The sequence below is a fragment of the Nerophis lumbriciformis genome, linkage group LG01 (assembly GCF_033978685.3).
Source record: "Nerophis lumbriciformis linkage group LG01, RoL_Nlum_v2.1, whole genome shotgun sequence".
In the NCBI taxonomy this organism is placed as follows: Eukaryota; Metazoa; Chordata; class Actinopteri; order Syngnathiformes; family Syngnathidae; genus Nerophis; species Nerophis lumbriciformis.
The window spans coordinates 55913689-55933161 of NC_084548.2; the positions used below are offsets into that span (position 1 = coordinate 55913689).

The following is a 19473-nucleotide window of genomic DNA, read 5'->3' on the forward strand; positions in this document are numbered from 1 at the left end:
CAGCCATTTTGGCTTGCAATTAATCCTGGGCCAAGAGTCAGTAAAACAATTAATCGAACAATTAATTGAAATGGTCTCGATAACTTTGATAAATTGTCATGTCCCTGTGTGGTTTTGTTTTTCTTTCTTCTCTTCATCGTTCACAGCACTTGAACGTATTTATTCAATGGCAGAATTAAATGAACCGAGTGAACCCTCTTTTCAGTCATCCACAATTTTTGTCTCGGTGGGCAGAGGTGGGACCGCTAGCTTACACACACAGTTGTGCTCAGACAGAGCCTCGCTAGTCACCAGTGAGAAGTACTGCAACGTAACAAAAACTAGGAAGCAAAAAGACGATTGCAAAGCCTAATGTCCCGTTGTGGAGATATTTTGGTTACATATTTTAGATATTTTAGATACAAGATACTTAGATACTTAGACAGTTTAGATACTTAGATACGAGATACTTAGATACTTTTAGGTATTTTAGATATTTTAGATACAAACGAATAATGAGGATGTGCCCATCAACACGGACAAACAAGCAAGTGTGCTGAATTTGTTGGAAAGTAATGGCAACAAAAAAGACACCAAACAAACCTGCGCTTCAAGTTGTTCATTATTTATTGAAGTTAATTTTTTGCTATTAGAGCAATTTATTTAGGGCAATTTATTTTATTTGTATTGATTGTTTACTTGTTTTGGATTATTAAAAGCTCTTAACCCACCCTTTGTCACCCCCTGGGAGGTGAGGGGAGCAGTGGGTAGCAGCGGTGGCCGCGGCCGGGAATCATTTTTGGTGATTTAACCCCCAATTCTAACCCTTGATGCTGAGTGCCAAGCAGGGAGGTAATGGGTCCCATTTTTATAGTCGTTGGTATAACTCGGCCGGGGTTTGAACTCACAACATTTCGCCACACCTAGTGTGTGTGTGACAATCATTGGTACTTTAACTTTAACTTAACTTACAATGGTAAAAATAAATGATTGAGAAATCAAAGTGTATTGAGTCTGAAAGGAATATTTGCTTTAATATTATGATTACATTTGTGCTTAATTTGGTCCCAAAATAATACTGACAATAATATAATTTATTGGCATTAATCTGTGGGACATTATATCGTCTAGCGGTACAGAACTACTTGCAACAAAAATCAAATATGATCAAATCATATTTAAGGGTTTATATTGTTATAATAAAAACTTGTAACTTAGCAACTTATTGGTTATATGTCATTGACCATTTGCCTAAGGATAATAAGATGTTGAGGACATCTGTATTACATGAATGCTAGCATGTCTTCCAAGGCACACAATCCACTGTAGTCATAATAACAGGTATTGCTAACATTCTTGGTGTCTGTAGTTCAGCTTGCCAGTCTGAAGCAGCACATTTTTTTGAGGATGTTCTTCAATAAAATTTAATTTGAACAAACACTGCTTTTCAAATGTCAACACACTGTGGCTGTTGTCTGACTAAAATATATCAAGATGTGTGGTTTACCCCCCTGCCCAGTGTAAAATCAGGATTTTCGCAGCACATTTAGCAGCTTTTACATTGTCGTGTCATTTTCGAAACATCTGAGGACAAAGCGATACGAATGATGCTGTTGGAACTGATGGGAAGTTAACCACATTCTCCTCAGACCAGTAGTCACACACTTAGACTGCTTACTGCCGGTCACGATAATCACATGACTTAACTTTGTAATAATAGCTTGTTCTAGAAACTGGCTTGTAATTCAGCTGCTGTGTCTCCTTCATTATAATGAGGATTAGCAAAAGGCATCACTGAGAGCTTTAAGTGTAGCACTTGTACTACTGTTTTTTTTGAGTGGCCATCTTCACCTCATACTAGGCAAACGTATACTGGGAATACTAACGCCAAAGATGTTGGAATGAGTTTGTAGGAATTTGTGAGCACGAGGTTCTTTAACCTCTCTCCCCATGTTGATATAAAAGGGCTACACTGTGTGTTTCAGCAGTTTTTAGTCCAGGATTTTGCACGATTTTGACACAAAAAAAAGTCTAATTTTTTTTTTAATCTGAAAACTCTACTTGTACTTTTTGGTAAAAAGTAAAACAAATTACAGGGGTGTTATTTGTAATGAAATTGATTAACAAAACAACTTCATAAATGTTTTTTTTATGTATCAACATTTCAGTTTTTGTTTCATTCCATTTTGTGTTTTTGCTCTATTTTTCCATTTTTGATGGTTTAGTTTTTTTATTTTTCGACAAAGGGGTGTGAAAAAAAACATTTAATCCTATTCCAATTCGATTCATTATTTTTCAAGAATCTATCCATCCATCCATTTTCTACTGCTTTTCCCTCTCTGGGTCGCGGCGGTGCTGAAGCCTATCCCAGCTGCATTCTGGTGGAAGGCAAGGTACACCCTGGACAGGTCACCACCTCATCGCAGGGCAGATAGACAGACAACATTTACAGTCACATTCACACACTAGGGCCAATTCAGTGTTGCCTATCCCCAGGTACATGTCTTTGGAGGTGGGAGGAAGCCGGAATACCCAGTGGGAACCCACACAGTTATGGGGAGAACATGCAAACTCCACACAGAAAGATTCCAAACCTGGGGATTGTACCCAAGACCTTCGTATTGTGAGGCACACGCACTAACCCCTGTTTCACCGTGCTGCCCTTTTCAAGAATCTATTTAAATAAAAACAATATTTGAAGAATACATTTTTAAAAAACGTTTTTAGACCATGACTTTGCTAGCCTGTAACCTGTTTTGCAGTTTTAAATACCATTTTTAAACCAAATTAATGAAATTATACTTTGCGATAATTGATTTGGAATTGAGAAACGTGTTGAATCGAGAATCGATACTAAATCAAATCGTCACCTCAAGAATCGGAATCACATCGAATTGGGAGTTGTTGTGAAATTGACATCCCTACTGGTTAACGTATTTCTCCAGTATGGCAACGTGTTGCCAAATGACAAAATAGCAGTGGGGGGCCGTGCGTTTCTCACCTTGGCCTTCAGTGATGTCCTACTTAGTTCGACTTAACCTCTCAAAATACCGTAATTTATGTCACCACATGGACACAACCGAGCATTGAATCCCCTCAACAGTGTACAAAAGGGTCCTTTTTTTCTGCACATTTAACATTCAATAAACCCGCTTCAGCAATTAAAACATATGAGATAGGCTCCAGCACCCCCCGCGACCCCGTAAGGGACAAGCGGTAGAAAATGGACGGATGGATGTATAAAACAAATGAAAAATTAAAAAATTAAGAAATAAAATATTTGAACTCACAATTTGAAGCTCCCATTCGACGCCGTATAAGCCAGTGGTACTGCTCGTAGTTGGTCGTAGTCGGTTGATTCGTGTGAAAGTCGCGGGCAAACCATTTCACCGCCGGCATAGCTTCCGGTGTCGGCCGACTTTGTCTCCCAAAATGTAGTTTCTCTTAAGTATTCTTCTTAAAAATGGCCTTGCAAATATATATCTGCCACCTAATCAACATGTTGCACTTCTTCTTTGTGAGTACCGGTGAGTTTTCTGTGGCTTTCTATAGCTCGTATGGCTACTGGATACTCACTTGGGACTCCCAAGTGAGTATCCAATCACAGCGTAAGGCCAGCTAGAAGGCCTTACTGACAACGACTTGTGATCTGATTGGCTATCGCAATTGTCTATCAACTCTATGTGTCCGTTCCCCTACAGTGTATAGATGCCTGCATAAGCTAGCTGAATTCTGATTGGATACAAACTGTAACCTAAAAACAACAGCACTGGAAAGAGTATAATATGACATGAAGACAATATGAATACTTTTAGATATTTAGGGAAAGTAAATACAAAATTACTTTTATCTTTAATTATGATCATGATTTCTGGTTATGTTCGGCCAGCAGAGAGGGCCTTGATGGCCCACCACTGCAGAATAATGTATCTAAGCTGTGTCTTCAAGTTCTTAGCACTTGTGTAAGGGAACTATTTGGGTTGCTTCTGGAGGCTTCCTTTGTTAATGGCACTTGTAGTGTAACTACCTTACAAGAAGTCTTAGCAGCAGAACTGAAAGTATAGATGATAATATTAGCCGAAATACGAGTGAATACGGGTATCTTGCAGAGTTTTAAATGAAGAGTTCCTGTGTTGCTGTTCTTGCGCTATGGAAACAATCAATCAATCAATCAAAGTTTATTTATATAGTCCTTAATCACAAGTGTTTCAAAGGGCTGCACAAGCCATAACGACATCCTCGGCTCAGGTCCCACATCAGGGCAAGAAAAAACTCAACCCAATGGGATACAATGGGACGGCGTGGCGCAGTTGGGAGAGTGGCTGTGCCAGCAACCTGAGGGTTCCTGGTTCAATCCCCACCTTCTACCAACCTCGTCACATCCGTTGTGTCCTTGAGCAAGACACTTCACCCTTACTCCTGATGGGTCGTGGTTAGGGCCTTGCATGGCAGCTCCCGCCATCAGTGTGTGAATGTGTGTGTGAATGGGTGAATGTGGAAATAGTGTCAAAGGTAGAAAAGCGCTATACAAGTATAACCCATTTACCATTTAATGAGAAACCTTGGAGGGGACTGCAGATGTGGGTACCCCCAGGGGGAGGATGTGGTGGGGGCGGGGGTGGTGGTGCAATGGACGTTGAGTAGATCTAGTTAATAGTGTGAGAGTCCAGTCCATAGTGGGGCCAGCAGTGGATCATCTTGAGTGGGGACGTCAGCAGAGCAGAGACGTCCCCAACTGATGCACAGATGAGTGGTCCACCCCGGGTCCCGACTTTGAACAGCTAGCGCGTCATCTGTGGTGATAAAATAACCTCTACACGCAGGAGAGAGGGGCAGAGAAGAAAAGAGACGGCAGATCAACTGGTCTAAAAGTGGGGTCTATTTAAAGGCTGCATATACAAATGAGTTTTACGATGGGACTTAAATGCTTCTACTGAGGTAGCATCTCTAACTGTTACCGGGAGGGCATTCCAGAGTACTGGAGCCCAAATAGAAAACGCTAAATAGCCCGCAACAAACAACAAACTCTCTTCACCCCTTGTACACGGTTGTATGTACGCTCTCTGGGCTTGCGGAGGCGGATCTACGATGTGGCGAATGCTTTGCAATTGGTGACTGCTTGTATTTGATCACCGAATAAAGTTAGACACACTACTTTCTTTAACTTTTAATGCATACCTCTACTTGCTAAATATGGAAAAACAGTCGAGGGATTGGCACCACAGAACCTTTCTGCTTAGCCTTATTCTCTGGCAAAGCAAGTGGGTAACAGGTGTGTTGTGAGTGGAGTTACAACACACATTGCCACAGTTCCATTATGGCAGTTTATGAGCGAGGGCGAACCCGTAAGGGCAAAATCCACATTTGTGACGTAGCAAATTGTATTTGTGGTCACAAATAAATCGATAAATGGCAAACACTCAAGTGTGTGTGGGGAGCGCCATATCTCTATGCAGACAAGAGCGCGCTCTCACAGGAAGGAGGAGCCTATGGTGGGTTGAAGGCGCAAGACATGATAGAGAGTAAAATCAATTTAACAATTTTCTTCTTTAATAGAGGTAGTTATTGCTATTATTCATTATCAATAGTGCTATTTCTATTGGTATTTGTATTGCTCCATTTGTAGTGTAATAATGTTCATTGTCATTTCTGTGTTATTAATATTTACTTCGCTAACTGCTTATTTGCTATCACTTTTACTATCATATTTGCACATATCATATTTGCTGATGTTGTTCTGTTTTGTTGTTGTGGTTGTTATTGTTTTTGTTGTGTTTGTTGTCTCTCTGTCTTATCCCTCTCTTGTCCCCGCAATGTATCACTCTGTCTTCCTTTTTTTCTCTTTCTATCCCCTCCTGCTGCGGTCCAGCTGCACCAGTCATTAATATAAAGTTAGACACAAATAAGGCAACAAGAGTAGTATCCCACACTTCTCTTTTGTAAAGTAAATCTGTACAGCAAAGATGGGCATCTACATCAACAGTATGATTTTCCAGAGTAACTGGACAGGACACACACACCAAAAAAAAAACTTCTTTTTTTTAACATTGTCATAATTAATGACATAATGTATTTGTCGTTATTTATACTTTCTGAATAAATTATGTGATAATGTCATCAGTCAACTCATTGGTGTTAATTTTCAATCTATCAAGATAAAAAAATAATATCAAAAATTAAATTACAGGATGTTATTTATGTAGTTTGCTCATTTTCCTCGACTGGTGCCCTAACATCATGTGTTTTTTTTGTTTTTTTTACATATGTAGCATCATTTCTTGACTCTCTCCAAAATGTCTTTTTACAGAAGCACAACCTCTTCTCCCTGGCACCTTCCCACTTCTTCTTGATCTCCAAATTATACACCTCAAAAGTCTTCTCTCTTCACCGTCTGCACGCCTTGGAGGGACATTCCTGTTTTTCTAGCCATGCCAAATAACACCAGGGTGACCCAGCTGGAGCACAGCAGCGAGCCGGTCACTGAGTCTGTGGCTGACCTGCTGTCTCTGGAGCACCCCATGGACTATAAGAGCAGTCAGATGAGCATGGGCCTCAGCCCGGGCTCCACTGCCCCGGTAAGAGCACTGCTGCCTTCCCCTGACCCTGATGCAGAGGACGGACGGCCGGCATGGAACAACAAGATGCAGTACATCTTGGCGCAGGTGGGCTTTTCTGTGGGTCTGGGTAACGTCTGGAGGTTCCCCTACCTGTGCCAGAAGAATGGCGGGGGTAAGTGGATGGACATCAATTTTTAGTGTTTCATTATCTGTGCAGTTAATTATTTGAACCTTCGTTGCGCTGAGTACTTACTATCCACTAAGCTTGCAATAATGGCATTTAGTAAAAACTAATTCAAATTCCAGATACAAATATATGGTCATATCAATTGAAATTAGGCTCAAAGAGGACCTATGATGATTGTAATCTACATTTAAAAAAACTTCCTTGTGGTCTAAATTATATATATTGGATGTTTTTGCATGACTTTTGCCCCACTGTCACATTTTAACCCGCTTTTTGAGTACTGTCTGTAAATGGTTTGTTTGTGGAGGCGTTCCCTTTGTATGCAAATGAACCCTTCCATGCCGCACCCTCTCCAAAAGTATCAGAATTTATCTTTTGAAAATGTTAAAATATATGCCTTATAGATGAACATCGCCGCTATTTTCCCCCCCCAATGATTTGCAGGTCAAATTCCAATAAATACACCTGCACAGTCTCAGATTTATTTTATCGCATGTCAGTGTCGTGCCATGGCGCGATCAGATGAAAATAATACTTTATCCCAGTGTTTTTCAACCACTGTGAGATATTGTCTGGCGTGTCGTGGGAAATGATGCAACTTCACCTAATTGGTCCAAAAAATATTTTTTGCAAATTAATAATTATAATCTGCAAATAATGTGCCATTGTCAAGTGTCTGTGCTGTATAGAGCTCGGCAGGGTAACCATGTAAAACTCCATATCAGTAGGTGGTAGCAGGTAGTAGAAGTCGGAACGCGTTGAGGATGGTTTGTCGTGATCCCAATATGCAGAGCAGAGCGGGAGACGGCGTGCAGGTAAAAAGATATGTAACGCTTAAACCAAAAATGAACAAAACGGAAAGGAAAAGGCAACGAAGCATAGGGATGGCCATGCAAAACGAAAATAAAACTGAACTGGCTACTAAGTAAACAAAAACAGAATGCTGGACGACAGCAAAGACTTACAGCGTGTGGAGCAGAGATGACATCCACAAAGTACATTCGTACATGACATGACAATCAACAATGTCCCTACAAAGAAGGAAAGCGTCCGCACAACTGAAATAGTCTTGTTTGCCAATACAAAGCAGGTCAGGCAAAAGGAAGGTGTGAAGCTGCTACAGGAAATCACCAACAAAACAGGAAGGGCCACCAAAATAACAGCGCAAGACAGGAACTAAAGCACTACACACAGGAAAACAACAACAAACTCAAAATAAGGCACGACAACCTGATGGAGTTAAATTTTTTAACGTTTTCTGCTGGTGGTGTGCCTCCGTATTTTCTTTATTAAAAAATGTTGAAAAACACTGCTTTATCCTACCTGCTATTGTGTCTCCTCAAACTATACAGTACCCATGTTGACAAAACGGTCCTGTGTAAAATTTTTGGGACAAATAAACACGGAAATATTTTTCTTTTGTAGACGTCAGAGCAGTCTGGAGGACATGAGACTAGAAGGAATTGCACAGGAGGCTGCAGGCAGGAGCCAACAGTCTGGGTACAAGGAGCACAGTAGAGAGGAAGGGCCATGCAGTCAGAGAGCATGTACTAGACTGCCCACATAAGTACGTCCAATGTGCGACAACACGAATGGCCTGCTGTTGAAAAAAGACTGCCAAACAGCGCTCAGAGGCATCCAAAACTGCTTGCAGGCTTACGTCCAAATGCATGAACCTCATAATTTGAAGCTTTCTGTTGGAAAAACGCGAGCGGTGACATCACTAACTGTTATCAACAAATTAATTTGTCGGGGATAGTCGGTAATACTAGGACACTTGACACAAATGAGGAACCAGACTACCATATGGGGGAGTTACCATACAATTTATGCCGAGCTGGGATCATTCAGACATGGCAAATGACATTGCTGTCTGTCCCCGGCACCCTTATATACTGCCGTCACAACAGGTGTTTGTCAGACTTGACTGATGTGCACGTGGTCAGGCATGCGTTGTGACAATATATACAGTATGTGGCACAGTTTATATGGCACAGTCTTCTTGGCCATGTGTTTGTCCAATATGTAGCTCCAACTATTTGCACTATTCTTGGTAAACATAGTTACTGGTAGATAGAATTTCATCCTATCAGTCGGCGACACATTGTATTATCGATTTTTGTCGACAACGACGACTAATTGTTGCACCCCTATCTATGTCTTTATTTGCATTAAGATTGTATCAATTAACACCATCTCTAAAGCTGACATAAGTTATTTTATAGACTAATGTCTAGATGAGTGACTTTTGAGCTGCAAAAGTTTATGGTAGGCAGATGAGGAACTCGATTAGGTAATTGATTAATTTTGATGAGAAATAGAAAGGGATTATTTTTATGTTAAGCTCTAAATTGAATTTTTATTTTATTTTATTGATTCCACAATAGGCACATTTTAAGTAATCAGTGCAGCGCTATTTTCACTTATCTACTTGGCCGGTCTTCTCGCCAGATCCTCCATGATAATTGGGTTCTATCCACCAATTAGCAAACTAATAGTGTGAGTCCAGGATGAGGTCTGGACAGCATTGTTTTTTTTGGTTTTTTTACAGTTGCTTGCATGTGCTCGGTAAGATAAGATACATGTGACCGGTCTTTGTTTAGGAGATTTACAAACGTGGTCCCTACATGCCATGGAGAGGAAAGTACTCAGCTGACCATCTCTGCATCAATATACTTTGCTCAGAATAGACATCAAAGATCCATAAAAGTGGGCAGCAACACAGCAGCAATTTGTGATGGATAATAATACCACTCCTGAGTAACATAACACTTTCCTTTGTCTGCTACCTTTTTAATCAGGGTAATGTAATTTGGGTTTCGTATGGCTGCTCCAACAACAAAACATTTCTCTCTGGAAGGTGAACCGTGAAGATAAATTGTTTTTCTTTCTGTTTTAGGCGCTTACCTGGTGCCCTACTTCATCCTCCTCCTCCTCATCGGCATCCCTCTGTTCTTCCTGGAGCTGGCGGTGGGTCAGAGGATTAGGCGTGGCAGCATTGGTGTGTGGAACTACGTGTACCCCCAGCTGGGAGGCATCGGGGTTTCTAGTCTGATGGCAAGTATGACCTTGTAACCGGATACTGGTGATTGCTTTTTAATGCACGTCTACAATATTAATAATCTTCGTATAAAGTGTATCAGGTGACTTAACCCCAAAAGCAATGTACTTACAGCGCTCGTGGTGAATGTAGGTTAAAAAAATCGATGTGTTGTTTCAGTAAAGAAGAAAGCAATAGAGCCATCTCATCGCCTATCATTCTGATATCCTACTGGGTGCAAGGCTCGAGTTTTACACATATTCGGAATGTAGTGCAGGGAGTCGGTTGCCTTGGTGAAAAGGGGAAGTTGCAGCATCCAGATTTATTTGAACACTTCTAATTGCTTCCTCACAGCGACAGCGTTCCATTGCATCCACTCCCTTTATACCGTTCTTCTTTTAATACATGCACTTATGCTCTGCTCACTGGTTAATTAAATTGGCTGTGCAACGTCAGCTCATGTGATCGTTGAACATGAACATCATGAGAACAGCAGCCTTCACTACAATAGGCAGCACTTTGTTCCTTTTTGCAATTGATTTAGCTGTAATTTCCAGGCTATAAAGCACATTTTTGTCCAAATGTTATTTTGTACATATATTGGCCCTATAATTCTATAAGTCACAGGTGTACACATTGAAACATGAAAGATTTACAGAGGCGCTTGTGTTAATTCACAAACGAAACAACAGATGATGGTCTACCAGAAAGGTCAATGAGCGCCATCGTTGTCCTCCTCCTGCGGTCTGGCCTTTCGAGGCCCGTGAGTGGTGGTGGATTTCCATTCCGTGCGGCGGCTGTTTTCTTTTTCGATGGTCGGGTCAACCATCTTTAGCTTTGGGGCTGCGTCTTGTGCATTTTGTCGTGTGTTCTCCATGATGAGGGTGAGTCCATAATGCACTAAATGGCCGACTGAATAATTGCGTGAGTGCATTTGATTAAATGTGAAAATGCCGTTTGACAATTTCATTGGTCTAATTGGCGGAATGTGAAGCCTGTAAAAATGCAAAAATCCTTAGAATATCCACAGCCTTGTTTAAAGTGCAGTGTTAAAAGCGTAGGAAAAAAGTAGTGGCTTATAGTACCAAAATGACGGTATTAGCAGGGGCTGAATGATGAATGGATGGATGGATAGATGGCTGGATGGATGTAGGGTTGCGCAATATAGACGATTTACAATATAAATTATATAAATTTGGCAGACAATAGAGCTTTTAATACTATCATTATATCGTGATAATGCATGTTGATGACACATTCTAGCTGTGTCCTGTAATTTTGACAGCGACAAGCGATTATAACGGCGAGCCTTGCTCTACAATTCAAAGCCACTTCTAAGTCACCAACCCTTGCTTCCATGGCAGCAAATGAACTACGTTTCTTACAAATATCCTCACTGTAGGACGAGCAGTAGCTAAACATGCACACAGTAGGAGGATATGCAAACCACTAACAAGCTAGAGCTCTTATTTATAAACAAATATCAAGGATTGATACAAATATCGACAGAAACGATACCAATTATAGCATAAATATATGGTCAATACTACAGTGTTTAGATTGATATATTTTATCATCAAAAAATCTCTAATTGTTTTTGTTCGTGTTTACAAAATCAGGAAGTAAGTCCCTGGACACAGGAGGGTTTTAATGCAAAAAAACAATGGATTAAATCAGAGCCAATAGTAGGAAATCATTTGTATATGTAATAGATTTCGTTACATCACCATCCTGTGTTTCTGTTTGATTATAATTGTGATAAAACATTTAATCATTCAATGATCTTGAAATTTTGTATCAGCATTGGTATGACCAATACTGCCCCTGTAACTACTCGGTATTGGATCAATACCCAAATTTGTAGTATCACCTAAAATAAAATAGCTAAACAACAGAAGAATAAGTGTTAATTACATTTGAACATAAATGTAGATATAAACATGTTACAACAGAGAGTAACCAGATGTCAACAGTAAATTAACAGGTAGATTAATAATAGTTTTGACAAAATAATACAACTGAAAATTATGCAATATGTTACTGCATACGTCAGCATCCAAATTAGGAGCCTTTGTTGCCCATTTTGAAATGGTTCTATCATCATTTACATACCAAATAATATATTGTAATGTCAATTTTATTCTCTGGCAATATATATCACAATAAAGATTTTAGGCCAAATCGCTCATCCCTAAATAATATTGTAAAATATTTGTAAAAATGTAAAAAACAGTTTAGTATACTTTTTTTTATTACATTTGAAAATCAGTTTTTAATTGTTATCATTCAGTTCAGTTCAGTTTCAGTTTATTTCGAACATGCATACGATACAATGTAATGCATCACATATTTCCAGTTGTTTCATTACAGCACATCCGAAAAGGAGTAGGAAGAAGCTGAGCGTATTTAATCCTACCCCTTTTCATACCATAACAATTTTATCCTATTTCCTTGTTCTCTGTAACATAACATTGAACAAATAAATAATAAACAAATAATATACCATAGTAAGTAAACAAATATTAAATGCATAAATAATCTTTGTCTCAATAAAAAAGATTTAAAAAAAAAAAAAAGGTCCAAGATATTCATCATAATTCTTGTTCTGTGTACTTTGTGAACACCTGTAGTTTTACCGGTCTCTTGAACTGAATCATATTGGTGCTTTGTTTGATTTCTTTTGTTAATCCATTCCATAACATACGGATATGCTAAAGGCTTTAAGTGTACGAGCATACAAATGTTTTAAATTAGATTTTCCTCTAAAGTCATATTTCTCCTCTTTTGTTGAGAAGAATCTTCCTGATTAGTTAAGAAAAATGTTGGTTTTACTGCCCTGTGTGCGTGTGTGTGCTTTTTCCTTTTCCTGGGTTCCCTATACAGGGATAAACAGTCTGGATTGTTTTGCATGTATTATTATTACATATTTGTTCAAAAACACTTCTGGTTGATGATGGAACACTAACAAAAGACAACAAACTGGGTAAAGAAAGCTCTTACGGTGTCCAGGGAGAGGAAGCGACCCATCAAGTCGCCGTCACGTCAGCACCGACCTTTTGTCAGTCAGCGATTGACCGCTACTGTGGTAACGTTTGGCCTCTTACTCTGATGAGATTTCATCAATCTACACTAACACAGGGGAGAGAGACGATTCTGGCTGGGGGCAGCGAGGCGTAGTGTGTTCTCCGATGTGGCAGGAGGGACATTCAGCAGCTATAAATACCTTCTCACACCGGACCCCAGCCTCGACTGCTGAGAGCCAACAGCTCAATAATTCATACGCACTTTTGAGTTAAGCTGATGTGTGCTCAGCATCTCTTGCCTGACGCCAACATTCAAGATGTTTGCGTGACACACGTAACGATGTTGTTTTTTCTTGTTATGCATCAGGTTTGCGGCTTTGTGGGCCTCTACTACAACGTGATCATCGGATGGAGCATCTTCTACTTCTTCCAGTCTTTCCAGTACCCGCTTCCTTGGGCTGAATGTCCTGTCCAAATCAATGGAACTCAAGCCAGTAAGTCCACAAAAAAGCAGCAAAAATTATATAAAAAGAATGGTTGGGATGGGTATATTTATCAGGAAATTTATTATTGACACTCAAATTGGTATTGCATACATTTAAAATTTTAAAATTATTATTTACTATTAGACATTGTCCTTCCCTGCAGCAGTGGGGCTGCCATTATGCACAATGTCTGGCAGCTTATAGCTTGCAGTGCAGACATCATTTTTCATCAGCATTATGTTGTCTACTTTGCTTACAAATCCAGCTGGAATGAAAAAGAACAATCACTTTAGTTCAAAACAAATCATTTAAACACGCGCACACATAAGCACTTAGGTTCACTTATACTGGGATCATTTTACTGCAGCTTCCACAATTGCGAGTAAGCTGCTTCACTGAGTTATATAAAGTCATAAAAGCAAAACCATGGAGATGTGGACGGTGGCACTGGTGTTTGTGCTGCGGGCAAAATTTCATTTTACATTACGTTTCAGGATGCAGAGATGTCAGGCAAGTGCAGAAAAGAAGCCCCCCTTTTTTTTTGAGAGAGAAAACTCAGGTAACGCAAAAAAATTAAGATGGTGAGCTGAGAAGTGCACCAAGGGCAAACGTGTATAAAGCGCAAAGCTAACGAAGAAAATGATCCAGCCCCGTCAGGTCTGGCATCAGTAACATCCTGATTGCCAATCAGGGACAGGTGAGGGACTAAATGCCCAGACCAGAAGAGTGGCGGAAAATGGAGGTGAACAGGAAGTGGAACGTAAAATAAGAGCGGTGGACAGGAAACGATACAAAATACAAGAAACTCTTAACTGTTATGTGAGATCAGGACACCTTAATTTTACTTATTTTCCAGAAAGTGCCCCTTATTGTCAAATACAAATGTTGACATGTATGGTCAGTATCAGTTTTAGCCATGGGTCACATAGATAATTGTCCAGACCCACACAGTCTTTTTGGGGCAAAAATGAGGGGGGAAAAGATTCAGATTCATTTACGCTCTATGGCTTATTTAGTGCCATCTGCAGGCAGGATACAAGCCTCCCCAATTATGCTCACAGAAATAAGATAAAAACCAAACAATCTCAAATAGCACAAGAGTCTCAAACTTTGTGTGACGACCTTGAGTGGCATATGAAATGGTCAACAGGAAACTTCAACTTGCTTAAAGAATAATTTGGTTGCTAATAGTAGCTCAGCTGATACAAAGAGCACCACAGCAAACGGTTCAAACTAAACTGTAAAAAATGCAGTTAAAATGTCTCCATTCAATTGTGTGAACACTAAGGAGTGCAATTATGTTGGGAAAATCGGAAATTTTGGCAATATTTTTTGATGCTGGAATATTTGAGAAATGGGGAAGATTTCCATTTATTGTTAAGATGACATTTTGGGCTGGGAAAGGTGGAATTCTGAGATAAAATATTATTTTATTTAAAAGCCTGAATGTTTTGAATGAGCTTAATGTTTTGGTGCTAGAATTGGTTTAGAAATGTGGCAGTAATAAAAAATTGTGTTATGAAATGTGTAATCAAGGGGAAAGTAAGAGTTTTTTGGCTGTGGAAAATGTTTAGTCCAATTGTCCTGAATGTGCTGAATTGTAAAAATTGTCCATTTATTATGGATGTGGTACTTTTGGCTGCGTGTCCCAAAATAAGATGAAGAATTTGACGTTGGAATAGCTCAAAACTAACCGCTATGTTATAACTAATAACAAAAACAAGGAAATTGTGAGTTGGTTTAGCCATAACTGCTACAGTAGTTGAAATGTCAACAGTCAAGGTAGGTGAATCATGTCAACAACACATCATGGAAAAAATAGAGAAATTTTAAAGGAGGCACAATTGAAGCGAGAACCGTTATTGATATGATTGTGGATCACCTTTCTTAAGTAATTTATATCTTGTCAATACTTTTTTATATTTATTATAAATCTCCATACTTGTTTATGGTATTGTATATTCTCTTTTATACCTGTAAATATACTGTAACATGTCTCAACAGTGCTAGCAATTTAAGTGGAACACTGAATTAAGTTTTCTTGTACACCATGTTCAAACATAAGGGTGGTTCTGTTATTGGATTGACAATCTCATGTTTTGGACACCCGGGTGAAGAGAGAGGCTTTCAACTGATCACCACCTGGTAATGAGTCGGCTTCGATGGTGGGGGAGGATGCCAGACAGACCTGGCAGGCCCAAACACAATATTGAGGGTCTGCTGGGAACATCTGGCAGAATCTCCCATCAGAGAGAGTTTCAATTCCCTCCTCAGGGAGAATTCCGAACATGTTACGAGGGAGGTGCTGGATATTGAGTCCGAGTGAACCATGTTCTGTGCCTGTATTGTCGAGGCAGCCAATCAGAGATGAACGACTTCCGGACAGCTTTGAAGCAATTCTGGACCACCGTCCGCCGCCTCAGGAGGGTTAAGCAGTGCTCTGTCAACACCGTGTATATTGGGGATAGTGTGATGCTGACCTCGACTGGGGGTGTGGTGAATCAGTGGAAGGAATACTTCAAAGACCTCTTCAATCCCACCAACACGTCTTCCTATGAGGAATCAGTGCCTGGGGACTGCGCGGTGGGCTCTCCTATTTCTGGGGCTGAGCTTGCCGAGGCAGTTAAGAAGCTCCTCGGTGACAAGCCCCGGGGGTGGATGAGAGTTGGCCGGAGTTCCTTAAGGCTCTGGATGCTGTGGGGCTGTCATGGGTGACAAGACTCTGCTGAATTGCCTGGACATCGGAGGAAGTGCCTCTGGATTGGCAGATTGGAGTGGTGGTACCTCTATTTAAAAAGGGGAACCGGAGGGTGTGTTCCAACTTTCGTGGGATCACACTTCTCAGCCTTCCCGGTAAGGTCTATTCAGGTGTACTGGGGAGGAAGCTATGCCGAATAGTCAAACCTTGGATTCAGGAGTAGCAGTGTGGACCAACTCTATACTTTCGGCAGGATCCGAGAGGTTGCATGGGAGTTTTCTCAACCAGTCTACATGTGTTTTGTGGACATGGAGAATGCATCGTGTCCCTCGGGTAGTCCTGTGGAGAGTGATCAGAGTAGAGGGTATTGGACCGCCTGATTGTGGCGGTCCGCTTCTTGTATGATCAGTGTCACAGCTTGGTCTGCATTTCCGGCAGTAAGTCGGACAGGGCTGCACTTTGTCACCGATTCTGTTGGGGACCCTGTATCGATCCTTTGTGGTGAAGATGGAGCTAAGCCGGAAGGCAGAGCTCTCAATTTACCGGTCGATCTACGTTCCCATCCGCATCTATGGTCATGATCTTGGGTTATGACTAAAGACAAGATCACGGGTACAAGCGTTTAAAATGAGCTTCTTCCGTCGGGTGGCGGCGCGCTCCCTTAGAAATAGGGTAAGAAGCTCTGTCATTCGGGAGGAGCTCAGACTACAGCCGCTGCTCCTTCACATTGGGAGGAGACAGATTAGGTGGTTCGGGCATCTGGTCACTATGCCCCCCGAATGCCTCCCTGGGGAGATTTTTAGGGCGCGTCCAACCGGTAGGAGACCACGAAGAAGACTGAGGACACGGTGGTGAGACTATGTCTCTCAGCTGGCCTGGGAACGCCTCGGGACCCCCAGAAAGAGCTGAAGGAAGTAGCTGGGGAGAGGAAAGTCTGGGCTTCTCTGGTTCGGCTGCTGCCCCCGCGACTCAACTTCGGATACGCAGAAGAAGATGGATGGATGGATGGATTGTGTTGAATCAAGAATCGATTTTGAATCAAATCATCACCCCAAGAATCGGAATCTAATCGTATTGTAAAAGTCACACAAACAGTCGCAGGCCGCAAACAAGTCTGCCAGGATGAGTGCAGTGCAAGGCAGGTATAAATAGCTCTCTGATTAGTGATCAGAAGCAGGTGAGCATCCCGACCACTAATCAGAGGCATGTGCAGGGAATCAGTGTCCATGGAAACTAAAACTAAAGAGGGTGCTGAAAACTGAAATAGACAATAAACTAAGGATATTTTAAACTAAACATAACATGACCCGGGCAACGGATCATGACCTATACAACTTTACTATAAACTGGCGTGAAAATAAATCTCACATGACCACACTAAGGTTGCAATTTGAATCCGTGATAGTGATGCATCCTTTATTTCCCCACTGCCTTTTTTTGTCCCTCAACGCAGTCGTGGAGCCGGAGTGTGAGAAGAGTTCAGCCACAACGTACTTCTGGTATCGTAGGACGCTCAACATCACCAGCAGCATCGACGACACCGGCGGACTGAACTGGAAGATGACTCTGTCCTTGCTGATCGCTTGGATCTTGGTGTGCTTGGCTGTCATCAAGGGCATCCAGTCCTCTGGGAAGGTAGGCAGTCACCATACACTCAATAAACCTATCCATCACTATTCATGCTGCAGATTGCGGCCGTGTCCACACCAGCACGTTTATTCTGACCTTGAAAAAAAAAAAAGAAGTATTTTGTTACTTGTATGTGGACGTGTGACATTCAGGAGTGTGGCAGGCTTCTCCTTGAATTAGGCAAGTCAGGTTGGAGTGCTCAGATGATGTTTATTTTACAGGTGTCCAAAGTGCAATAACAGCAAAATAGTGCAAAAATATTACTAAAAAAAAAGTCAAATGTCAAAAATATATTTATGATAAACTAAAAAGGTGTTATTTATCAACTCAAAATCCAAGCACTTGATCAAAAACTGCCACAGACCAAAAGACAAACAGACCCAATTGGCTCCCTTTTAACCTCTAAGCCCTTCCCATTCGGCGTCATTATCTCGTTTAATAATAATTAAAGAAATATACACATACATACATATACAGTAAGTAGCACTCATATTATAAATCAAAACAATACAGCTGGTCACTTGATCAGTACTGCGCAAAGGAAAAAAAACATGTTTAACTTCAACCAAACAGTAACAGTCACTTCTGATGCCAGAAGATGCTGCTTGTGAGGTAAGGTCTGTTTGATCATGTATGTGAATGAATAGGAATAAAGTACACACACGTATCTCAACAGGGAAATTAGGGGTAATGGTGTTAATGGGATAAAAATTAACAAATGTACATTTTATTTATTCTTTTAAATGGGGGCATCTGCCTGAATGTTTGGAATTGCGGTTTAGCTGCTAATGTTTTATTAAGTAGAATAATGCTGCCCAAAAGAGTTGCTTTGATGGAGGTATTTTTCTATAGAACCGTTTTTTTCAAAGTAAAATACGAGCGGGAGTGCAGCAACTTGAGAAAAATAAAGCAAAGCGCCATTTGTCAAACAGGCTAAGCTAACTTTAGTTATATTTAAAGACAAATTATTATTTAGTTTCCATTAGGAGCAAACATGGTGAGGAGAAAACTACCAAAAATATGCTCTAGGGCAAGGGTTCTTAAACATGTTGACCTCGGGGCCCAACTTTTTCACCACAGAGGGTCCTGGGGCCAACTCAAATATTTACACTAAATTAGTAATTACTTGATTTTAATCGTATTCAGTAATTATAGCTAACATTCATACAGTTCAACAGTTTACAACCTTGTGAAATTATAGGAAACCATTTGGTAACAAAAAAAAAAATGTTTTATTTAACTCAGTGGTTCTGGAACTTTTTTCCCCAAGTACTACCTCAGAAAAAATGTGGTTCTCTAAGTACTACCATAATGACCAACATTAAAATGCGGTTTTATTTAGCGAGTGTATTTAACATTTTTGGGCACTGTAACATTACACACAGTTTGAACAATAACACTGTTTGAATATAGGAAAATAAAACACTGTATTTAAATAATAATTGAAATAGAATGAATTGCACATAATTAAGTGATTCTTTGGCCTACCATTAGATAGAGCCAACGTACCACTAGTGGTACTCGTACCACCGTTTGAGAATCACTGATTAAACACTTAAACCTTAGGTTAGGTCAGGCTGATTAGAAAAATAAGTACTAACCAAATATACTCCATAAGAAGGGAATCATAGGAAATGATGAAAAATACATTTAATTGCAATTATGTTGTGCTAAAATGAATAAACTCAATAAATATCCTATTTTTTTGCGCTTAAGAAACTTTTCTTTGACATTATATTGCAATCGGCCCATTTGGACCACAGCTGAGAAAGTGATATTTTTTGGTGGTCCTCTGGGGAGAAACCCTACATTAGCGCAAAGGTGTCAAATTTGTTTTTTGATGTGTTACTTTAATGAAAAAAGGTACCACAGTTT

At 40.3% G+C, this 19473-nt stretch overlaps 1 protein-coding gene across 2 annotated transcripts in view; it reads left to right on the forward strand.

Annotated features, from left to right (window-relative positions):
* slc6a17 (solute carrier family 6 member 17) overlaps positions 1-19473 on the forward strand; it is a 50713-nt gene that overhangs the window by 13892 nt on the left and 17348 nt on the right. For both annotated transcript variants that reach the window (XM_061987534.1, XM_061987525.1), the window contains 4 exons: positions 6287-6708; positions 9623-9780; positions 13154-13280; positions 17423-17604. In XM_061987534.1, the coding sequence (XP_061843518.1) occupies positions 6408-6708; positions 9623-9780; positions 13154-13280; positions 17423-17604 (768 nt within the window). In that variant the 5' untranslated portion in view covers positions 6287-6407. The remainder of the gene's footprint in view (positions 1-6286; positions 6709-9622; positions 9781-13153; positions 13281-17422; positions 17605-19473) is intronic.